The sequence below is a fragment of the Haliotis rufescens genome, unplaced genomic scaffold (assembly GCF_023055435.1).
Source record: "Haliotis rufescens isolate VD_foot unplaced genomic scaffold, xgHalRufe1.0.p SCAF_11, whole genome shotgun sequence".
NCBI lineage: Eukaryota > Metazoa > Mollusca > Gastropoda > Lepetellida > Haliotidae > Haliotis > Haliotis rufescens.
The window spans coordinates 14,249,663-14,272,413 of record NW_025963791.1 but is presented as its reverse complement, the minus strand read 5'-3'; the positions used below and the strand labels follow the sequence as shown (position 1 = coordinate 14,272,413).

General features: G+C 37.7%; 2 protein-coding genes across 3 annotated transcripts in view; one reads left to right on the top strand and one right to left on the bottom strand.

Annotated features, from left to right (window-relative positions):
• Positions 1-4,611, bottom strand: part of LOC124110635 (AP2-associated protein kinase 1-like) — a 71,249-nt gene extending 66,638 nt beyond the window's left edge. Inside the window, exon 1 of the mRNA XM_046469953.2 lies at positions 4,477-4,611. Within this exon, the coding sequence (XP_046325909.2) occupies positions 4,477-4,588 (112 nt within the window). The 5' untranslated portion in view covers positions 4,589-4,611. The remainder of the gene's footprint in view (positions 1-4,476) is intronic.
• Positions 4,612-5,007: 396 nt separating this feature from the next.
• LOC124110636 (set1/Ash2 histone methyltransferase complex subunit ASH2-like) overlaps positions 5,008-22,751 on the top strand; it is a 104,999-nt gene continuing 87,255 nt past the window's right edge. The window contains exons 1-11 of one of the 2 annotated variants that reach the window (XM_048392275.1): positions 5,008-5,141; positions 7,799-7,848; positions 9,401-9,578; positions 10,345-10,434; positions 12,624-12,712; positions 13,257-13,348; positions 14,148-14,243; positions 14,882-14,950; positions 16,934-17,021; positions 20,400-20,472; positions 21,952-22,169. In XM_048392275.1, coding sequence (XP_048248232.1) covers positions 5,095-5,141; positions 7,799-7,848; positions 9,401-9,578; positions 10,345-10,434; positions 12,624-12,712; positions 13,257-13,348; positions 14,148-14,243; positions 14,882-14,950; positions 16,934-17,021; positions 20,400-20,472; positions 21,952-22,169 — 1,090 coding nt within the window. In that variant the 5' untranslated portion in view covers positions 5,008-5,094. Of the gene's footprint in view, positions 5,142-7,798; positions 7,849-9,400; positions 9,579-10,344; positions 10,435-10,831; positions 11,015-12,623; positions 12,713-13,256; positions 13,349-14,147; positions 14,244-14,881; positions 14,951-16,933; positions 17,022-20,399; positions 20,473-21,951; positions 22,170-22,751 lie in introns of those variants that run through there. The other variant, XM_048392276.1, reaches the window with a different exon arrangement.

Here is a 22,751-nt window from a genome sequence, read left to right as displayed (position 1 = left end):
GTTTGACCTAAAAAAACCCAACTTGAGCCACTAGTCCAGGACAATTTCTTTTGGTCTGGTTAGCTTTTCTCATAAAAACCCATACATTAACACTAAGATCCGCTGAAAATGATGTCAGAGACAGATTCTGGCTAGTAGACTTAATAGTGTTAGGCACAGGCTGCTTGTTGCTAGTCACTACATGCAAGCAGAGGCTTCAAATAAGCATTCTGTCACTCAAACATGATAATGCATTCTATTCTGAGTGGAACTTTTGACAATACGGACATGCTCAGGGATGATTCAGACTCAGAGAATGACAAAACACCCCATTTTTTTTTCAAATGAGTAAGATATCTTCAAACTGAAGCATAATTATAGCAAATCTGCAAACAGAGAAATTAAGAATGGATGTAAATAATATCCACTGCAACTATGTCTGCAAGTCAGCGAGTATGAATATTGAGATAAGTATCTGATAAGAAATACAATTCATGTAGTACAGTCCCAGACAGATTTTCTTCACACAATCACAAAGTTTCAATTCAAACAAAATACATTCCCATAATAAGCATAAGGCATCACAGATACTTTGTATTTTATGTGGTGTTGTGACAGTTGTGATCCTGGCGACCCATCCCTCAGGAATGGACAAAACAAAAGAGGCTTTTTATACTGTTAAACTTTGCTGACTTTTATATAGATCTGTATATATTTACATTTTAGCACATTTTGTATTTTTACAATTAATGTCTTTCATAAATGGCTGAGCAATTGGTTGTTATATTTGTTACATAATGAGTATGCATACACTGTATTATATGTCCATGTCAAACGACTCGTGAAGATCCGGGGTTAAATAGATCTTCAGCAACCCATGCTTGCCGTAAAACGTGACTATGCTTGTCGTAAAAGGCGACTAATGGGATTGGGTGGTCAGGCTCGCTTACAACAGAGTCTAATTGTTAAAATGAAAACAGTGCAGAAACATCGTAATGCAGTCAAAATATAAAATCAGTTTGTAATGGAGCATAATGAGAGCATTTACAGCAAAACCTTACTTGGACAAGTACTGAAATAACTTTAATCCTGAAATGTCTGACATAAGGCCACCACAAGGTGAACTCGACATAAATCATAGGTGCCAATTTTAGATCATGGTCGTATTGGTGATTAAAATGATTGCAAAATAGAAGGTTGGTTAGTTAGCTGTTTCATTTATCATGTTTATTAGCATCCATCATTTGTTTATTTCTCTGATACATTGTGACAGTTTTAGTGCTGGATCTAGTGCCATGTGAGTCTACTGGCTCAAAATTGTCTAAATGTCATGGCATCATTTTCAGTGGATTTTAGTATTCATGGACCAAAATCTTTTTACGAGACTCTGGCTTTGGATTAGTGGGAGAAGTCGCAGACTAGTATTGGTGGCATTTGTCATTATTCATAATCAGTTTGTTTCAAGGAACCAATCTCTTACTAAACTAAACAGTAACAAATGGTTTCTGTATTTTTTCATCATGATTTGAAAGTACTAAAATCTTGCAAATAAAAACTTGGTTTCATATAAAATGTCGAGCATATGTGTACACAGATTAAGATTTAATTAACGGTTCACCATGTTGACCATCCCAAATAAAAAATGACATTTTGAAAATATTATTCTCTGCAATCATTCACTGCATCAGTACACCTGGCAAACAATCAATCGTCAGAACATCACGAGGTAATCTCAAATCAATAAATAATATGAGCTACATTATATTACAAAATGACACTTCAAACATCATGAACTTCCCTTACTAGGTCATGATGAGACAACAAAATATACATGTTTCTTGTACATGTACTTGTTTCAAGTAACCAAGGTAACATGTATTCAAGGGAAATCGGTTGGTAGGTAGGGTTTTATGAAAACTCTTCTGGTGAGTTTTAGTTATTTTATTGTTAGATGAATTTCCATATGAAATATCAGTCACAGCAACAATAACATGAAGAAACATTTTCCCGAATGTAAACATGCAAATGGGTGTCTTTCTTGATGGCTGTTTTCCAGCTGTAATACAGGGCTCGATTTAAGGAGCTGGATTTAACTTGCAACAGGTGCGTGGTGACATGAAAGCAGGGTTGCACAAGGCAAAACCTGGTTGCACCCTGGTCCTATTGATTTATCAAAGTTGAAACATAGGCCGGTCTTCTACCAGTGTCACATAAATTAATGACATATTGCTGTATAACGTAATAGGGACATGTGCACATAATCTTGAAGAATCCACAGTTTGTTGATGTCAAGCCAAAGAAAGTGTGACTAATTACACATAACACAGGGATGAGTGATATGGTAAGGTAAATAAAGCTCAGAGGTATTGAGTTGAAAGATCAAATTCCACAAATCATGACAATATCGACCAATGTATCCCCTTCAAAAATGTAATACATGGACACTACTGTTTGATTGATTGACTGGAAATGTAAACAACAGAAAATGACAATAAATAAGGGTATCTCGTCAAATTTTCTGAAAATATTTTATCTGCCATTTATCAAACCACAATTTCAGTTTCTCCACCCTTGTCCACCGACATCAAGTGTATAGGTCCAGCAATGAGCCGTTGTCATTACCCTACCTGTCAACAGGACAGTTTACGACACAAGGTCCTCACAATATCAGTCAGCCCATGATATAGTGTATCTTACTAACAAGAAAAGCTGACACTTATCTATGGGACATTTGGCATACACAATGTGTTAACATTGTTGTGTTGACCATACATACTAGATGTGTTATCACTTTATTGTTTACCTGAAATGCTGGATAATTGTATACTTTTCAAAAAAGGCTTTTAAATTACCAAAGTGGTCCTGACAAAATGTGTAGCCTGTAGGACTTGTACAATACACCTACTGTGCATCTGATACGTATCACAACACCCTGTTGACGATCCGATACGTATCACGTTCCTTGTATGTGCCCTTATCTGTGGCGTGTAAGCCATCTTTTTCATATACAGGATATTCAAATACCTGGCACTCTGACGAATTTACAGCTGGTTGTGTCAAGTATGGTGCAATGGATGAAAATATTTACTTTTTCACTACTAATTATTGTTTTGCATAACAGCCATTAAAGTAAACATTTAAGGTATGAGTCGATATATTTTATTTAGCGTGTGACTGTGATCGATACTTGTATCGGGAAGCAAAATTTCACGATCCACCGATGCATGGTGTCCAGTTTGATGACGTGACAGAATAGTTCTCAATTCTTTTCTTACAAATTGAAGATTCTTGTCTCAAAGGTTTGACAGCACCTGTTTAGCCATGTCAGTCAAAGCTAGGGCTGGGACAATACACTAACTGTGCAATCCAACACCTATCACGATGCCTTGCTCACGATCTAATATGTACCACGATACTTGCATATGCTCTTATCTTTGGTGAGTAAGCCACCTTCTTCATTGACAAGATGGTCAAATACCTGGCACACTGATGATTTACAGTTGGCAGTGTCAAGTAAAGTGCAATGGATGAAAATATTAACATTTTCACTACTAATTAGTGTTCGGTGAAACAGTTATTAAAACAAACATTTAAGGTAAGAATCAATACTTTTTATTTAGTGTGCGACTGTGATCGATACTTGTAGTATCGAGAAGTTAAAAATCTCGATCCTACGGTGCATCTGTGTCTCGTCCCACTACTAGTCAAAACCTCATGTCATGGTGTTAAAATTATTAAATTAATAGGTAAACAATACATTCAGAGCCTAAACATGTAAACATTGCTGAATAATTATTTCAACAGGATGAGTAATGTTTCACCAAAATAATTTTGTCAATACTACATGGTATCTCAAGTCAAAACAGTTTGTCACTATGTTGCATTGTTGGGTACTGTTGATTCTATCATATATCTTTGCTGCAGTTTGAGTATATGTATGTATTAGTGCATGTACATGTGGTGCCTAGAAAGGTGGGCAAAGTTCTGTACATAGAGTTTAATGTTCACACAAAATGGCTTACAATTGATAATATTGGGAACAGTGAACTGCTTTAATCATTAGAAAACATCAGTCCTACCATGCATTCTAAATCAAATATATGGGATTTGGCATCATATGCCTATTTCTTTCTGTAAGATATGTGAAGACAGTGCCAAATTTCCTGACATGATCAGATGAAAAACATGACAAATCTTCTGAACATTCTACTAAATAATTCAAGTTTTTACTCCAAGAAATAGAAGAAACAATCTTTCCCTTATATGCAAGATAGAAGCTGAAATAAATGTGTGTACCTAAGCGACAGTTGTTGCACAGACACCAAAGCATTATTCAGCTTACAATCAACATGCCATTGCAGAATAAAGACATGAGCTTTTTACAGGTAGAGTAAAATATCAACGTGACAGATGGGTGTCACGTCCATAAATATGTTAGAGTCCGTATCTTGAGTTCACGCCCCCAAATAAGATTTGCTTAGGTTTTGTTTGACCCACCTTCTGCAATCACATCTTCAACTGTGACACTGTATCTCCCAACTTGGAACACTTTTCCAATATGTGCATTTTGTTGTGTTGAACCGTCAATTTTTGAGAAAAATTTCTTCATGGCAGCGGCCTACAAATGTGAACTTGTAAGTCAAATCATTCCGAGGTTACTCATCAGATCAAAATTGAACTCGGTTACTTCCTGTATTCTCACTGACTTCCGCTGGCTTCTGACAAATTTCGGAGTGCCACATTCCCGAGCTGAAATCTCTCACTGTCTCACCGAAGTATATACCACTGCACGCTGATTCAACAAAGACCTGTTATACTTTACAATAAACGGTTCATTTGTGAATACTGATTGCGGCGAATTCATCGCACCTGCTTCTGCTAAAATTATGGCGGACTTCTCGTCTGACAGACGTCACGTGACACACCTCGGCACTTGTTACATGGGCTTGTTTACCTTGGTGTCATTATAAAGCGCCGCTTCTTTGCCCATTGACACCGCTGATCAGTAATGAAAACGTTGAAGGTTTAACATAAACCTGCATTTATCCGTTGTTCATATCACTGCGACTTGTTCATTACTCATCTCGCGGTAAATAACGAGATCAAATTAGGAAAATGGCCGACAAGGCGGGAGAGAAGAAATCGAACAACCATTCCCCTTTGTAAGGAAGCAAAGTTGTGTATTGATCAGTGCGATTTAAAGTTCATTTCCACATGGATGTGTCAGTTGTATCGTTTTCTACCATGTCATTCTCGTTTGAATATGTTTAAAGGATGAAAACGGCCAAATTTGCACTGAAATTGGATTTGTTTACAAAATATTATTCTGAATTTGACAACACGTGATTATCACTATGGGACAAATTTTATGATATGGAGCAATGCATACTCTTCCTTGGCTGCAAGCCAGTCACAATGAACGTTGGTCACTTGTTTGTAAAATCAGAAGCAAAAACATGTGCTGTGTTCGTAAAATCAGGGGGTTGGCCAACTATATGGGTTTTATGCACATTGTAAGCCTAAACGTTTTGTCAACTGTGTTGGTGTTGTTCAAGTGATTAGTTTTTAGCGACTAGAGTTGATTCAACAATAAACTTTGATTTGAAATGAAGTAACTGATGGGCAATGTTGTGTGATCAAAAATGAAAACTTTAATCATCCCTGAAGAAACAAAACCATTTTCTTTTATAAGATGAATGCCATGTAAATGTAAATAACTTGTTTACTTAAGTGCATATTGTACTCAACAATGAAAACAGTATAATGAAACTCAATGTGATATAGCTTTATTGTCCAAAAGATGTACAGATTGTATTGCACATACAATGGAATGGCTTATACTTATAGTACAATTCTGTTTTCGAGAATGGTTGCAGATATGTTTAACAGGTCACATTCTAATTAACATAGCATGATAACATTGATAGTCTCTTTAGAGTATCTTTATCAGTTGTTGACATGATCAGTATAAATTTTTGTTGAGTGGGATGTACATAAAAAGGCAGATCAATATATTTACTTCTTAGATGGTCATATTTTGGACAGACTAACAGAAAATGAAACTCATCATAGTTGTCTTGAAAAGCTTGTAATAATTGCATTTTTCTGAACATGCGATGACAATTTTTGTAAGTAAATATCCTTAAGTCTTTGGCATATAGATACTAAAAACGAATCTGAATTGCTAGGTACACATTGATTATGCCAAACATACCTGTAGCCACATTCATTTAATAATGACTTTACATCATATACCCAATTGCGAATTCCATGTTTTTCATACAATAACATCATATTATAATATTTTCTTGGTAATCTATCAATAGGCATTTTAAGAATCTTGAACCAATACTTGAGAATTCTAACATGTTGAGATATGTAAAGTGGTACACGTCCACATTCACCATATTCCATAACACTCAGTGTACAGTTTTTTATGCCAAGGAATCGTTTACAAGCATATATATATATATCTTTTTTGCCTGCATTACTGGTGTGGTAATTCCATGATACTCTGCCTGTGAAAGTAACCCCCAGATATTTATAAGAAGTGACAATTTGTAACGGTTGTGAGTTGAAGAACCATTTTTCCCAACTTAATACTTTATTTCCCTTTTTATAAACTAACACTGTCGTTTTCTCAGATTCTTAACAATATCTGGATGCAGCTGTCTACCATCCGTACAGTTATCCTTAATTTGTGCAGCCAGTTTATTGATGAAAAAACAGAACAGAAAGGGGCTAAGAATACAGCCTTGGCGTACACCAATGTTACATGTAAAGACATCAGAATATATTCCTTGTCTTTTAACACATGACTTTACATTTTGATAAATATTGCATAATAATTTACCCATTTTGTTACACCATTTGAAAGAAACAATGCCCACATTATATTTCTGTTTACAGAATCAGACGCCTTTTTGAAATCTACAAAAATTGCATAAAATTTTCCACCTTTTTCTGCATGTATTTGTGAATAATCGCATTAAGTATGATAATATTATCCATGGTTGAGTACCCTTGTCTAAAACCTGCTTCTTCCGAAATTTTATCAAATGAATCTGACCAAAAGGTGAACCTTTTATTGATAATAGAAACAAATATTTTGCTAAACACACTCAGAAAGGTAATTCCTCGATAATTGTTTGTATCAGTACATGATCCTGATTTATGTAGTGGAATAATCACACCAATAATCCACTCTTTGGGGAAATAAGACTTTTCTAAAATCATATTAAATAGTAATTCAAGGTATGGGAGTAGAATATTGACAGAATGTTTAAAACTGGGTAATAATTAGTTCTTCCATTACTGATAATATGTTGTTATAGCAGTGTGCTATCTTTACAGTATTTGCTTTGCAGGCAAATTTGTCAAAGGCCATGATGTAACTACAAATAACAGAATTAATTGTTTGTCATATTAACATGTATTTTGTCCAGCTTTTCCATTAAAATTTCAAAGTCTGGATGCTATTTTGATAACTAAAGCAAAATTGTAAGCTAGCAAGTTGATTTACCAACTTTCAGACTGATGGGTGAAGCAAGAAGCTTTTGGCTAGCATGCAGTCAGATATTGCACTCTTTGCATAGCCATGGTAACAAGGAAAACTTCATTTTGATAGCACGTTAAATTGGACAAGTGATATTTCCTTCTTGTAACACTGTCAATGAACAGTGTTAGAAATTATCGGGTCCTTGAGTGTTTCTGCATTTGAATCCAAGGACGCTAAGTGTTAAATTTGTGATAAAATAGGCTCATGACAAGAACCCCCTGGCTCTCATAAATATTTTGAAATATTTCTGAAAATTTTCAGGGAAGATAAAACACAGGAAGAGCAAGAAGACTTTAGGAAACAAGACACAGGTATGTTATAAAGCAGTGCATTATTATATTTTATTCTACCATGTATTTGGAATTTACTTGATTCTGATTGGTCAATCAGAGGCTATTAAATCACAATAAACCCCCTCTGATTGAAACAGCTGGTTTGACGGCCGCATCACCGCGGAAGCTAATACTCATAGAATAGTACTATTTTCAGTCATTGTCGGTAGGCATACATAAATAACTATATCTACAATTACAGGTTACAAAATGCACAGATGCGGTTACTACAATATTCAAAGGATGTGTGGCAATACATTTCGTGCAGAAAAAACACGACAGAAATCAACAAAGGGAATGTATTTATGTTTTGGAGACAGCAGAGAGCTTGAAATTTTGGCGCTTTTCTATATACGACTGTGACGTCATATCTTTTGCGTCACAATGAGCGATATGACGTCATCATCGTGACGTGCGATGTAGAGCGAAAGCCTTGCAAAGCTTGCTTTGTTTTCTTTAGGGATGCCCACCTCATGTTAGCTTACCAAGTTGCCGTGCTTATATGCTTTCAATGCCTGTCATATGTTCGAGTGAAGTATTACGGTGTAAACAAACTGCTTGCGTATATACAGCACCATATTCTGTTCGGTGATTCCGTGATTCAGATCGATAACCCACTCAAAACACTGAACTCAACCCATGCCGCTTCACTCAGTATATTTGCTAACACCAAAGAGTTCGCGTTTTATTTCGTCATGGTAGAATGGAGATAAACATACTGTGTTTTCAATGTAGAGCTAGGTTACCTGTAGATTTAATCGCGCTAAATTTAACATTTGAAACCTCACTCTGCGCGTTCGGTTCCACATTCAATTTAGCGGGGTTAAATCTACAGGTAACCTAGCTCTACATTGAAAACACAGTATGTTTATCTCCTAATCAACTTAAACAGGCACTAATCTTAGGCCTTTTTGCATTCTTAATAAATTCCATCCAAGTTGTTCCAATACTACATTGTTTATCTATAGGATTAGTAGAAATGGACAGAATTAGGAATCTTTTCCTCTATGTATCATCAGTACTGTATCTTGATTCTTCATAGGCACACAGACCCCCCAAAAAGTAATTGTGTTTCCTCTGTAAGGAGTTGAATTTCTATTTACTTGATTAAGACTAAGAGATGACCCTTATTAGAGCAGGGGCTAAGGACATGGTTTGAAAAAAGAGCCAGGGGCCCATTTCACAAAGAAATCGTAGCACTACGACTGTCGTAAGTCTAAGTTAAAGTATGGAAGTTACGATCATCTTAGCGCTCTGATCGCTTTGTGTCTTACTCTAAGATAAGAACCAGGTAAGCTACAGCTAAATATTTCTCACCATTACATTTTGAATATCATAAAGTTTACTTAACTATACCATCCCTTCTTGTAGCTTCCAGTGCCAGGGAGACATGAATGAGGGCTAGGCCTCTAATAAGAACTGACCTTAATAGAGGCCTAGAATAAAGGTAAACTGTATTGATAGGTCCTGGGCACGGAGTTGAGTGAATATATTTGTTTACTGCTGCCTGAGTGAATGTTTACATCCCCAGAGGCCATGGATACCAGTGAGGGGTGTGAGGAGGGGGCACCTGTCCCAGGGACTACTGACTGTAATGGGGACAGTGGCCAGGAGAACAAGGAAGACATTGACATGACGCCAGCATCAGATATGGGAGACCTTCCACCTGCAATGTCAGATTCACAGCCACAAGCTTCTCAGTGCTATTGGTGAGATAGGGTGCAGTTATGAAAGAAATGAGAAAATACAAACCCGTGAAGATCCGGGTTAGAAAAGGTCTTCAGCAACCCATGTTTGCCGTAAAAGGCGACTATGCTTGTCTTAAAGAGCGACTAACGGGATCGAGTGGTCAGACTTACTGACTTGTTGACACATGTCATTGTTTCCCAATTACAATGTACGTAGATCGTTGCTCACCATGTCAATCACTGGATTGTCTGGTCCGGACTCAATTATTTACAGACCTCCATCATATATCTGGAATATTGCTGAGTGCAGTGTTAAACAACAACAAAATATATGGAACTATGAAAGGAAAATACTATGGAACAGCCCAGATCTCTGTATAGCGATAAGTCAATATCAAAACGTTTATAGGGAGCAGCACAGAGATACGGTTACCACAGCTAGGTGCATGGGTGGCCCTGTCGCCAAAGTCATTGCAATTTGCTGGCAGAGTTTTGTACCCCTTTGGGATGCCAGGATCCTGTGATCATGAGTTTCAATCCCAGATTCTCTCTAGTATTCTTGATTTCTGGCCAAAGTATTAACTTTTAATAGCTGCATCACTTTCTTCCCACAATCAGCTGATGTGCCATCATATAACTGAAATAATGTTCAAAGCCATATTAAACATGTTAAACACAAGTTATTCCATCAATATTACTAACCTGGGACTATGGAATTGTTGTGCTCTTGTTTCCTCAAGGTTGTTCTTTATGTAAAGGATGAAATAAAATGTATACATTGTTTTAGTGGCAAAGGTCGAAACATAGGCAGTGTGGAGCTCCAGTGCAATGTGTGTCAAGGCTGGTTCCACTCTCAATGTATCAGCTGTCATATCGGGTATGTATTCTGTGTATCTGCTGTCATATCGGGTATGTATTCTGTGTATTCGCTGTCATATCGGGTATGTATTCTGTGTATCGGCTGCCATATCGGGTATGTATTCTGTGTATCAGCTGTCATATAGGGTATGTATTCTGTGTATCAGCTGTCATATCGGGTATGTATTCTGTGTATCAGCTGTCATATAGGGTATGTATTCTGTGTATCAGCTGTCATATCAGGGAATGTATTCTGTGTATCAGCTGTCATATCGGGTATGTATTCTGTGTATCGGCTGCCATATCGGGTATGTATTCTGTGTATCAGCTGCCATATCAGGGTATGTATTCTGTGTATCAGCTGTCATATAGGGTATGTTTTCTGTGTATCAGCTGTCATATCTGTTATGTATTCTTTGTATCAGCTGTCATATCGGGGTATGTTTTCTGTGTATCAGCTGTCATATCGGGTATGTAATCTGTGTATCAGCTGTCATATCGGGTATGTATTCTGTGTATCAGCTGTCATATCGGGGTATGTATTCTGTGTATCAGCTGTCATATCTGTTATGTATTCTGTGTATCAGCTGTCATATCGGGTATGTACTCTGTGTATCAGCTGTCATATCGGGTATGTATTCTGTGTATCAGCTGTCATATCAGGGTATGTATTCTGTGTATCAGCTGTCATATAGGGTATGTTTTCTGTGTATCAGCTGTCATATCTGTTATGTATTCTTTGTATCAGCTGTCATATCGGGGTATGTTTTCTGTGTATCAGCTGTCATATAGGGTATGTAATCTGTGTATCAGCTGTCATATCTGTTATGTATTCTTTGTATCAGCTGTCATATCGGGGTATGTTTTCTGTGTATCAGCTGTCATATTGGGTATGTAATCTGTGTATCAGCTGTCATATAGGGTATGTTTTCTGTGTATCAGCTGTCATATCTGTTATGTATTCTTTGTATCAGCTGTCATATCGGGGTATGTTTTCTGTGTATCAGCTGTCATATAGGGTATGTAATCTGTGTATCAGCTGTCATATAGGGTATGTAATCTGTGTATCAGCTGTCATATCGGGTATGTATTCTGTGTATCAGCTGTCATATCAGGGTATGTAATCTGTGTATCAGCTGTCATATCGGGTATGTATTCTGTGTATCAGCTGTCATATTGGGGTATGTATTCTGTGTATCAGCTGTCATATCTGTTATGTATTCTGTGTATCAGCTGTCATATCGGGTATGTACTCTGTGTATCAGCTGTCATATCGGGGTATGTATTCTGTGTATCAGCTGTCATATCGGGGTATGTATTCTGTGTATCAGCTGTCATATCGGGTATGTATTCTGTGTATCAGCTGTCATATCGGGTATGTATTCTGTGTATCAGTTGTCATATCAGGGAATGTATTCTGTGTATCAGCTGTCATATAGGGTATGTATTCTGTGTATCAGCTGTCATATCGGGGTATGTATTCTGTGTATCAGCTGTCATATCTGTTATGTATTCTGTGTATCAGCTGTCATATCGGGGTATGTATTCTGTGTATCAGCTGTCATATAGGGTATGTATTCTGTGTATCAGCTGTCATATAGGGTATGTTTTCTGTGTATCAGCTGTCATATAGGGTATGTATTCTGTGTATTAGCTGTCACATCAGGGTATATATTCTGTGTATCAGCTGTCATATCGGGTATATATTCTGTGTATCAGCTGTCACATCAGGGTATATATTCTGTGTATCAGCTGTCACATCAGGGTATATATTCTGTGTATCAGCTGTCATATCGGGGTATATATTTTGTGTATCAGCTGTCATATCGGGGTATGTATTCTGTGTATCAGCTGTCATATCGGGGTATGTATTCTGTGTATCAGCTGTCATATCGGGGTATGTATTCTGTCTATCAGCTGTCATATCGGGTATATATTCTGTGTATCAGCTGTCATATCGGGGTATGTATTCTGTCTATCAGCTGTCATATCGGGTATATATTCTGTGTATCAGCTGTCATATCAGGGTATGTATTCTGTGTATCAGCTGTCATATCGGGGTATATATTCTGTGTATCAGCTATCATATTCTGTGTATTTCAGGGTATGTAATCTGTGTATCAGCTGTCATATCGGGGTATGTACTCTCTTTTTTATTAGATGTCGATTGATTGAGGCTTGTAATTGATTCTGTTCATCTATTTTCAGCAAATGCATTCCCTTCATGACAAACTACCAGTTTATTTGTAAAAATTGTAACCAGACAGGCCTGGAGTCGTGTCAGAAGAAACAAGCCAGTAAGTGGAGCAGCTGTTGACGATGTTCACCTCTACATATTGTGTCACCTTAACATTGTTCTGCAAACAATCACACCATGGAGATTCTGGGTTGCAATAGGTCCCCAGCAAGAGGTGACCAAATGGATCAGGTTGTGATGCTTGGTGTCTTGGTTGATAGTGTGTCATTGTACCCTGAAAGCGTGGATCATTGCTCACAACATTGATCACTGGATTGTCTGGTCCCGACTTGATTATTTACAGGCCCCTTTCATGTAGCTGGAATATTGCTGAGTACAGCATTAATCAACAACACATTAAAACTGTTAATAAGCACTTCATAATCACTTGTTTTACCTTGTAATGAGATGATTTACAGATTTTAAGGGGTATAATACAATGCAGAAGATGATTTATTTTTGTCAACACCGTATACTTGTAGTAGCAAATTATCCCAGATTTTCCTTATTGCCTCAGTTTGGGGTTGACTTCTGTTTGATAAATAATCCAGCTCCAGTTTCTGCTGAGACTTTGTGTAACAATGTCGCATGTTTCTTGCTTGCAGGTTTTACACAGATCTGCTACACTGCACTAGCCAACCTGGTGCACACCGCCGAGAGCAAAGGGGAGTCCAAACAAGTCTTCTCCAAGGACAGAGTGAGTAGATTGCCTGCACAAAGTTATCTCCCTTTGGTTAGGATGTCTGTGTTACCTTGCAGTTGGGTGTCAAATTGTCTTGATTTCATCATCCCTCATCCATTTATTGTCTAGTATCAGTCGCTAGGGATCAACCCTGTTGGAAAAGTTCCAATAAGCAGTGTATGATTTACAGAGCATTTCTACATCTCTGTTTGGCTACTCAAAAAATATTTTTATAGTCTGTTTGCCAATCTCTTCCTTAATGACTTGCCTTTGGATATGTTAACCTTGTTAACTTTGTTAAAAATAAGTGAACTTTGAGTTAGGAACAGCCACACTGATTTCATCTCAATATTAAATGCATTTAGGGTGCAATATTTTGTGTCTGGTTAAAGCCTGCATGCAACTTGTATAACCTTTCTGCATTCTAGGCTGTCTAAGACCTGCTGATTTCATAGGCATGTCACAGTGTCTATAACTAGCCATCATACAATTATGGGACATGCTAAATTATCTATGCTTAGGTTTTCCTAACCTGAATCTTTACTAACTACTATCAGAATAATAAAGTAAAAGGAGGGGCTCCACTCTGCTTTTTTTACTCTAAGAAGGAATTCATTTTAAACTGTGCTTCCCCATGAATGGTAAAATTTGAAATGTGAAATTCCACCCAACATGGTACAGACATTTGCTATCCTTTCACCATAATTGTGAAAGAACCTCTCAAGAATATTCCTAACTTTTAAGCAATCATTTGTAGACTGTAACCTTTCCATATGTCATGCCTGATTTTGAATGAAGAATGTCTGTCTTTCAGGAGATAATTCCTTTCATTGACAAGAACTGGGAAAGTCTTACAACAGTTTCTCGAAGAACCAAACTCACATGGCACACTACTGTCTTCAAAACAATGGTATGTCACATTGTGTATGTATTGTTTAGTGTGGACACTGGTGTCTTCAAAACAATGGTATGTCACATTGTGTATGTATTCTTTTGTGTGGACACCACTGTCTTCAAAACAATGGTATGTCACATTGTGTGTGTATTGTTTAGTGTGGACACCACTGTCTTCTAAACAATGGATGTCACAGTGTGTGTGTTTTGTCCAGAGAAATCAAGTTAATGAGTGAAAGAGCACATGTTGTTCTGATTACCTAAGCCTTCTTGATTAATGACAACCTCAGAATATAAAAATCCGTTTTTACCATGTCTGAAGTCCATGAAATAATATCATATAGCATTAAAATGACTTTTTGTAAGTCTTGTATTCATGGTAAGTGGAGAAATTTGTAGAGGTTGAGCTTGGTATTATCTGTCTATTGTATCACCTCGGCAGGGAAAATGAATTATCTGTCTATGGCCTTTTTAGTAAGTGTGTGATTGTTGTCAATGGTTCAGAATTGCCATTATCTAAAAATGGACATGAAATGCTGCCATGAGAATGTGTCTTCAATGCAAGCCGGGCTGTAGACATGGTAGAACTATGTCATGTATTCATCTATAATGGGACATGGTCATAGATTGATCTACTGATTGCTGATGTTTCAGACCAAAGAAATTGACCTGTTTGCGTGTGACGACTCCACAGGGGACTTCTGTTTCAGCTTATTGACCCAGGTGAGCTAATCCTCGGTTGTTCTGGAGAGATTTCTGTAGCATACTTGGCTTGTGCTTGACCTTGCCCTTGCCAAGTAGGATCTACGATGGTATTTCTTCACATTTCTGCATATACTAGGATCGGGATAGGAAATTAATTTTTATTTCAGGGCTCTGGATAATAAATTTCTGGAATACTGATGTCTTTTTTAGGTATTCTATATGTTTTTACACCCTTAGGTCCAGTATGTTGGGTATTTTTACACCAATGTGTAGACAGTTTCAAAAACTACTTGTGCTTGAAATGCTGTGCCAGGTGACTTCTAATTAGTATTTGTTCGTGCGCTGCCCTGAGTGTAACATGTGACATAGCTTCACAACAGTGATATACATGTCTAATTAACTATAAGTGAGATTTTATGCATTATTCACTGCAGTAGGGATCATGTATGTGAGATGCCTGCACTCATCCAGTACCAGTATATAGAGATAGGTAAAGAAATCCAGGCATGCAAGTTAAAAATTGAACTCCATTGACTGTTGTTCTACTATTGGGATTTAAATTTTTCATGCATATTTGTACTCAGTCAACTCAAAATGATTTGGGTAGTTCTGATTTATTCTATCTCATTAAAATCAGATGTTAATGCTCGCTTCCGCTAAACAATGATCTGAGGACATCACATTATTGGTCATGTCAGAATGACCTTTCTCAAAGTTTGACCGACCAATAAAAAGACTAACAAGAATTTGGTGTTAGCCAGTCAGAAAGCAGTTTTCTCGAGCTTTACAGCGCTAGTTTCAAAATTGGCAATTTCCATTCCAGACTACGCTTTGGAAAATACCAATTCCAAATTTGAAAACTGAACAAAAGAAAATTCTTCAATGTCTAATATTTGGCCAAGATTGTGTGGCAGAACTTCGGACTGGCTATGGAAAATCTCTTCCATTTCAAATGTGTATCGCATTGAAGCGAGAGATAAATGATGAATCAGTCGTACAGCTTGTAACTGTCTTCCTCGATGCCCAGTGCTAACCATTTTGAGGTTGCATGATAAGAAAACCCATTCTGACTGTCACTTTCCCGATCTGGTAGGTGATGCTGTTTGGTCGGATGAAAGGTCATTCTGACATTTCACTTCATGGGATGTCCTCTGATTTTTGGTTGGCCTTAGCAAGAACTATGTAATTGCTGATTTCTTTTTCACAAATACAGAGCTGAGTTTATCTAAAGCTCTGATCATTTCTGTGGACTAGTAAACATACAATCTGCAGAGTTTCCATCTACACAATGGTAACTGTGGTAGTCCACAAGGAAATGTCAATATTCCTCCTTGATTTCCTCCTTGACATGCAGACTTACATAATTTCAAGCACTGGTCATGCTGGTGAGATTTCTTCTGGACAACAAGATGCCATTAACTGACACTAATATGTCCATGGTTTCCCTAACATTTGCTGACACACAGTGAATGGTTTTTCAGGGCTCAATTTAAGGAACTTGATTTAACCGTGAAAAGCTAGCTGCACCAGACTAAACCAGGTTGACCCTGGTCCCATAAATTTATCAAAGTGAATGAGTGAGTTAAAATCTAACCTCGCATCGGCATTATTTCAGCCATATAGCGACGAGAACAAGCTCATATATAGTAGTTATATACACAAGTTTTATCAAGTTGAAACACAGATGCATTAGCTCGTCTGAATAAGTAAAATCACAGATCTCCGATTACTGTTATATATCATGAAACTGACACAACACTGGGATTAGTGATAAAGCATGGTAAATAAAACTTTGAGACATGGAATTTGTTCAAAGATTGATATTGTTTGGACAAGTAAGGGTCAGTGAGACAAGAATTTGAATTTTTGGGTGCATGTAAACATAAATATTTGGTTGTGTTTTTCAATAATAGGTTGCACTGGTGCATGTTTTATATAGCTAAATCAAGCCCTGATTTTGCAAGAGTTTTTTATGTTTTTTTCTGTCTGCTTGTGTTGCAGGATCTGTCCAAGATCGGCCCCAACAGTGAGGTGACCAGGACCAGTCAGCTGATAGGACAGCTTCCAAAGGCTCTCCCAGTGGTGGACAGTATGTATCCATGTTCAAAACGAGGCTGTATGAACAGACGTCCTCCAGGACACATGCTGGATAGCGATTCGTGTGTAGATACTCCAAATGTTATTCATAGAAAAATGTCCCTATCAAGAAGGATCTTGTGTTGTAACAAAACTTTCAGCAGTTTAGTGACGTGTAGTCAGCAGACATCCCAGAGTTCCTCACCCATTGCCCGGCTTCACACAAGGCAGTATCATATTACTATAAACAAAACAATCTTGTGCCTAGCCGGTATAACTGGGTCTAAGTTTGCATAAAAAAATATATTGTATTCCCTTGAAAAGTCTACAATCTGCTGAACACTACCTCCTGTCTGATGGATTGTGACAGCCACCGGCTGTAAACAGGACAGAGGTGTGTGGTGGGCGAGATAAGGCAGGGAGTAATAGATTTTAGGATATAGATAGCTGGTGAGGCACACAGTGATCCATGGGCATCCTGACTATTTGGGCAGTGTTAGACATACCGGTAGCCACTAGTCCTTTAGTCTGGTTGAGATGCATTTTAGTTCTCTCACAATAGCTCGTTATTTTACATTAAGGTTTAATCCCAAATGATAAAGTGTTGATGCCAAAGACCCAGATTCAATACCCAAAGGAGTCACGATACTCCTATGTATGTATTAATACATATTGTGATACTTATTTGCACCGGTTTTGCTTGAAATTCCCGCTGTTCCATGCAGTCTGGCAAAGAAGACGTTGACATCAAACAGTTTGTTCTAACTTGCATGACTTGTTATTATGGTACAATGCCATAAGATTTATCATGTTTTGTGGTAGATGCTATGGTATGCCAGACCAAGTATTTGTCAGGCTAGATTATTACTTACTTAAAGCAACATATTACTTAGTGAAAATCAATACACAATTAAATCATAATAAAACAGCGCTAAGTTTGGGCCGATAGGGATAGCTTCCCAAATGACCACAAACAACTGTGGAGTGTTGGGCTGATGATGTTTCTTGAACATATGTATGTATGTATGTACGTCAGCCTGAAACAAATAACAACATAAGCAGATCTATAATACAATCTAATAAATATGTACAATCTGTTTGTACAGATACTCTTACTTACTCTTTGCAGTTATAAAATACACATCACTTTCATTAACAAACAACATTTAGATGACATGAATCTAGTTACACATATCTGACCCATGAAGATCCGGGTCAGAATAGGTCTTTAGCAACCCATGCTTGCAGTAAAAGGCAATTATGCTTGTTGTAAGAGGCAACTAATGGGATTGGGTGGTCAGGCTCGCTGACTTGGTTGATGCATGTCAGCGATCCCAGTTGCGTGGATCGATGCTCATGATGTTAATCACTGGATTGTCTGGTCCAGACTCAATTATTTACAGACCGCCGTCATATAGCTGGAATATTGCTGAGTGCGGCGTTAAACAACATGCAAACAAAAGTTACGCATATATAAACAATAGGTCAAGATACATGGAAACCATACCTATTGGTACATTTATATAGTGATATAAAACTGCAGGAATTACAAGGTACATGGGATACAAATGCATATAATACATCTACCAGTACTATAACATTACATACCAGATTGGTCAAACCTGTGCTGGCACCACCGGTGATATACTATGGTACACACACACTCGGCAAGTGTTGCTAGTCACACATCTGCATACGGAAGGAATGTGTGTGGAGAAAACTCTATATATACAAGTGATATGATATTGTACAATAATGATAAAACTATAAGGTACGCTAGCCAACATACAATGCTGATACACCTGCACTTACCCAGATACATCAATCACTCACATCAAACATACAATGTATATACGTGCCTACACCCGAAACAAGTGTCCAAACTTGTGGTGTCCCCCTGGGCAAGTGACTTCAAATGCACCTGTAGGCAGCGTGGGTTGTATACTCCCCAGGGAGTTGAGAATGATAACTGGAATGCAAACGGATCCACTGATTGAGGAGCAAATAAAACTGCATTTGAGCAGATATCAATACCTGGATACCTGTGGTGTATGAATGTATAATATAATAATAATAACAACGCTCTTACACCAGCAGTTTCCCAGATACATCAATCATTAGTTTCAAACATACATTCACATTTACTTGCCTTTACTGGACAGATAGGTTATAACATAAGATATGTAGTCGATATATAGTAAGGTTACAGTAGGTTATAACATAAGATATGTAGTCGATATATAGTTAGGTTACAGTAGGTTATAACTTAAGATATGTAGTCGATATATCGTTAGGTTACAGTAGGTTATAACATAAGATATGTAGTCGATATATCGTTAGGTTACAGTAGGTTATAACATAAGATATGTAGTCGATATATCGTTAGGTTACAGTGTAATACTTAATTGTACAGGTTTCCCAATAAGTCACTGAACTCCCACTTCATCTACAACTATAAATTTATACCAGATACATTATATTTCTAATCAATCAAACCTGAAATGCACTACACAAAACATCTTATTTATAATCACAATAACTAGAAATCATCCATAAATACAACATCATACAATAGATTATCAACTAACCTCAATTGTGAATGAATTTCCTCCTATCCCTCTGTATCCTCACACAGTGAGAAAGGTGATGAAGAACACTGCAATAAATATACACTGACTACAAGATGTCCTTCTATGAGAAGTAAAGGAGCAACTGATTTTAAAATGTATACAATCTAAATATTGAAGTTCATAGCAATGGCCAGCTTGGCCTATCAGCGACACAATAGACTGGGCTGGGGCGTTGGGGCAAATAGTGCTGTAGGTCAAAAGCATGCAGTGTGACAATTATTGGGGTTTAAACTGAGAGAAAGCTGTACAGTGCTACTGAATGATTTTTTAAGGTACAAAATGCTAAATTATAAAACAGAACTAATATTCTAACTTATACTACATTCTTATTGTATAATGTAGCTATCAAAGGTACTTAACTAATTAAATGTCAACAGATCCACGAAGATCCGGGTAGAGAATAGGTCTTCAGTGACCCATGCTTGCTGTAAGAGGCGACTATGCTTGTCTTAAGACTAACGGGATTGGATGCTCATGTCATTTTATCAGTCACTGGAATGTCTGGTCCAGACTCGATTATTTACAGACCAACGTCGTAAAGCTGAAATATTGCTGAGTGCGGCATTAAACAACAAACGAACAAACAAATGGCAGCGAGGTCAACCTTACTACTTACTACAAACTTACTGATGATTCTTAACTAGAAGTTACGTACACTTACTAACAAACTTGCATGGAGATACTGATATTAACAGGATAATTGTGCTCTGTATTGAAATGGTAGATGCCTGCCACAGACAAAGAAATGGGTATTGCTTCAGGTAAAGGACGCACGGCCAAGAGGAAAGCACCCTTCGACAATCAACTAATCCCAGGATCTAAGCAGAAAAGAAGGTAACTGACACAGTTGATACCATGATGCATGTCTTGTAAAGAGATGATTGATGAAGCTTCATGGCAGACCACCTCCATGGTCTAGTGTTAGAGCGTCCGGCCGGAGAGTGGAAGGTCCCTGGCCGCGTTATACCAAAAGACGTTAAAAGATGATACTTGTTGTTACCCTGTCTGGCGCTCAGCATTAAGAGGCTAAAACAAGCACTGGTCGGCTCGGAGTCAGTATCCTGTGTTTGAGTGGGGTATTCATGTTAAACCGAGGCATGGTATCTCAGTGTGCTAGCACTATGAATCGGCATCAGTCCGGACTCGTACAAGCAGCCACACACATGTGCGTACATGTCGCTATGTAAGTGCAATAATCTTTGACGCAATGTTAAACCCCATTTCACCTCATCTCATGACAGCATGATAGCAGTCTGTGCCAAAAACGTTTTAGGCTAGTTTTCAAAACTTGGCTCTTAGCATAATTTTCAGTTGATGTTAGTGTTGGTATGGTCTATATTTAGCTGAGCTGACTTAGAATTAGAGTTTTACTAGACTTAGGCTTGAGACTAGTGGCAGATTGATAGTGAGGATAGATAGTGAGGATAGATAGTGAGGTTAGATAGTGAGGATAGATAGTGAGGATAGATAGTGAGGATAGATAGTGAGGTTAGATAGTGAGGATAGATAGTGAGGTTAGATAGTGAGGATAGATAGTGAGGTTAGTTTGGAGTCACTAACAAGTGTTTAAGTCAGCTGGGAAATGTTGATATAAATGATTGATTAAAGTGTGTAAGTATTTGAACTGGTTAGGTTTTAACAGGGGTTTATCAAGACCGCCTTATTAAAGTTATAACTGATGTTATGACCTTGTAGAATCTTGTGTCATACCGATAACAGGACCAGTAAAGAGGAAGGGGCTTTAATACTGAGTTGAAAGTTATTGCATTGAATGCAATGTTAAAATACCTCTAAATATAGGAAAATCAAAACTTTTGAAAATCCTAGTCATGGACACAATAATATTTTGCCCACTTTCCCTGCTAAGGACACTTTGTTTGGAATTCTAGTTTAATGAAGTCAGCTATTGACTGTTGCAACATGATTGGTTAAGATGTGTTAGTATTTGAATTTTTTATGTCATATGTACTTGTTTAACTGCTTAACTGACAGCTTTTTATGCACTTGAAGAGATGTAGATGTAATTTATGCCCATCACAATATGGGGTTCTGTGATTCATATAACGCAGAACATATTGGTTATTGAACGAATGTTCCCCTTCAATTGGAATTCAATCAACGTTTCATTTTTGGGCTCTCAAACCTACAACCTATTACCAGTTCTCATATTTATCATTTTCAAAAGTGAATGTTTTAATTTGGATCTTGCAAAATTTGGATACAATACAGTGTCTTTGGATACAATACATTTTTAGTCATGTGAAGTTGTAACTAAATACTTAGTGATTTTAATGACTTTTTCACACTTTGCAGTGATCAGAGTTCAACAGCCAAACTCCCACCTCATGGCTATCCCTTGGAGCACCCATTTAACAAAGATGGCTACCGCTATATCCTGGCAGAGTGCGATCCCCACGCACCCAACAGACAGGCGTTCGATGAGAGCCTGGACTGGGCTGGAAAACCTATACCTGGCTACCTGTACAGGACCTTCCTGTCTTCCCATGTTCTCCTGGCGCTGCATGATAGAGGTCAGCCTCCTTGTTAGTTGTCAGCTTGTTATGTAAACATATGCTGAACTTAACCTTTCAGGGGCATGGGTGCTGCAACTTGCTGTGCAGAGTTGTGTCCCCTTGGCCTGCCAGAAACCTATGATCATATGCTTGAATTCCAGATTGTCCCTGATTATGTTTCTAGGTTTGTCAGCACCTGGGGAGACCTGTATCCATCTAGGAAAGCACCAATAGCCTTGTTGCGATATGTTATGGTGTTCAAATTAAATCAAGGGGTCATTCTCATTGCCATTATGCTGCAAGATAAGATCTGGGGTCAAAAGTAATAAGATAACAAAGGTGGAAACTTAACAAGGGAAGCCAACAGTTAATGCCCATTGCCTATCAGCGCTGATTAACTTTTAAGTGTTGACTTCTATTTGTCCATTGCTAATCACATATAAGCGCCAATTAACTGTTGGCTTTCCTTGTTAAGTTTCCACCTTTGCTATCTTATTACTTTTGTTGTTCTTACAAGTGCTGATATATGTTCTCTGCTTCATAGCATTCATTCACCTGATGAAGGAGTAAGTATATACTCCGAAACGTTGTGTTCATCAC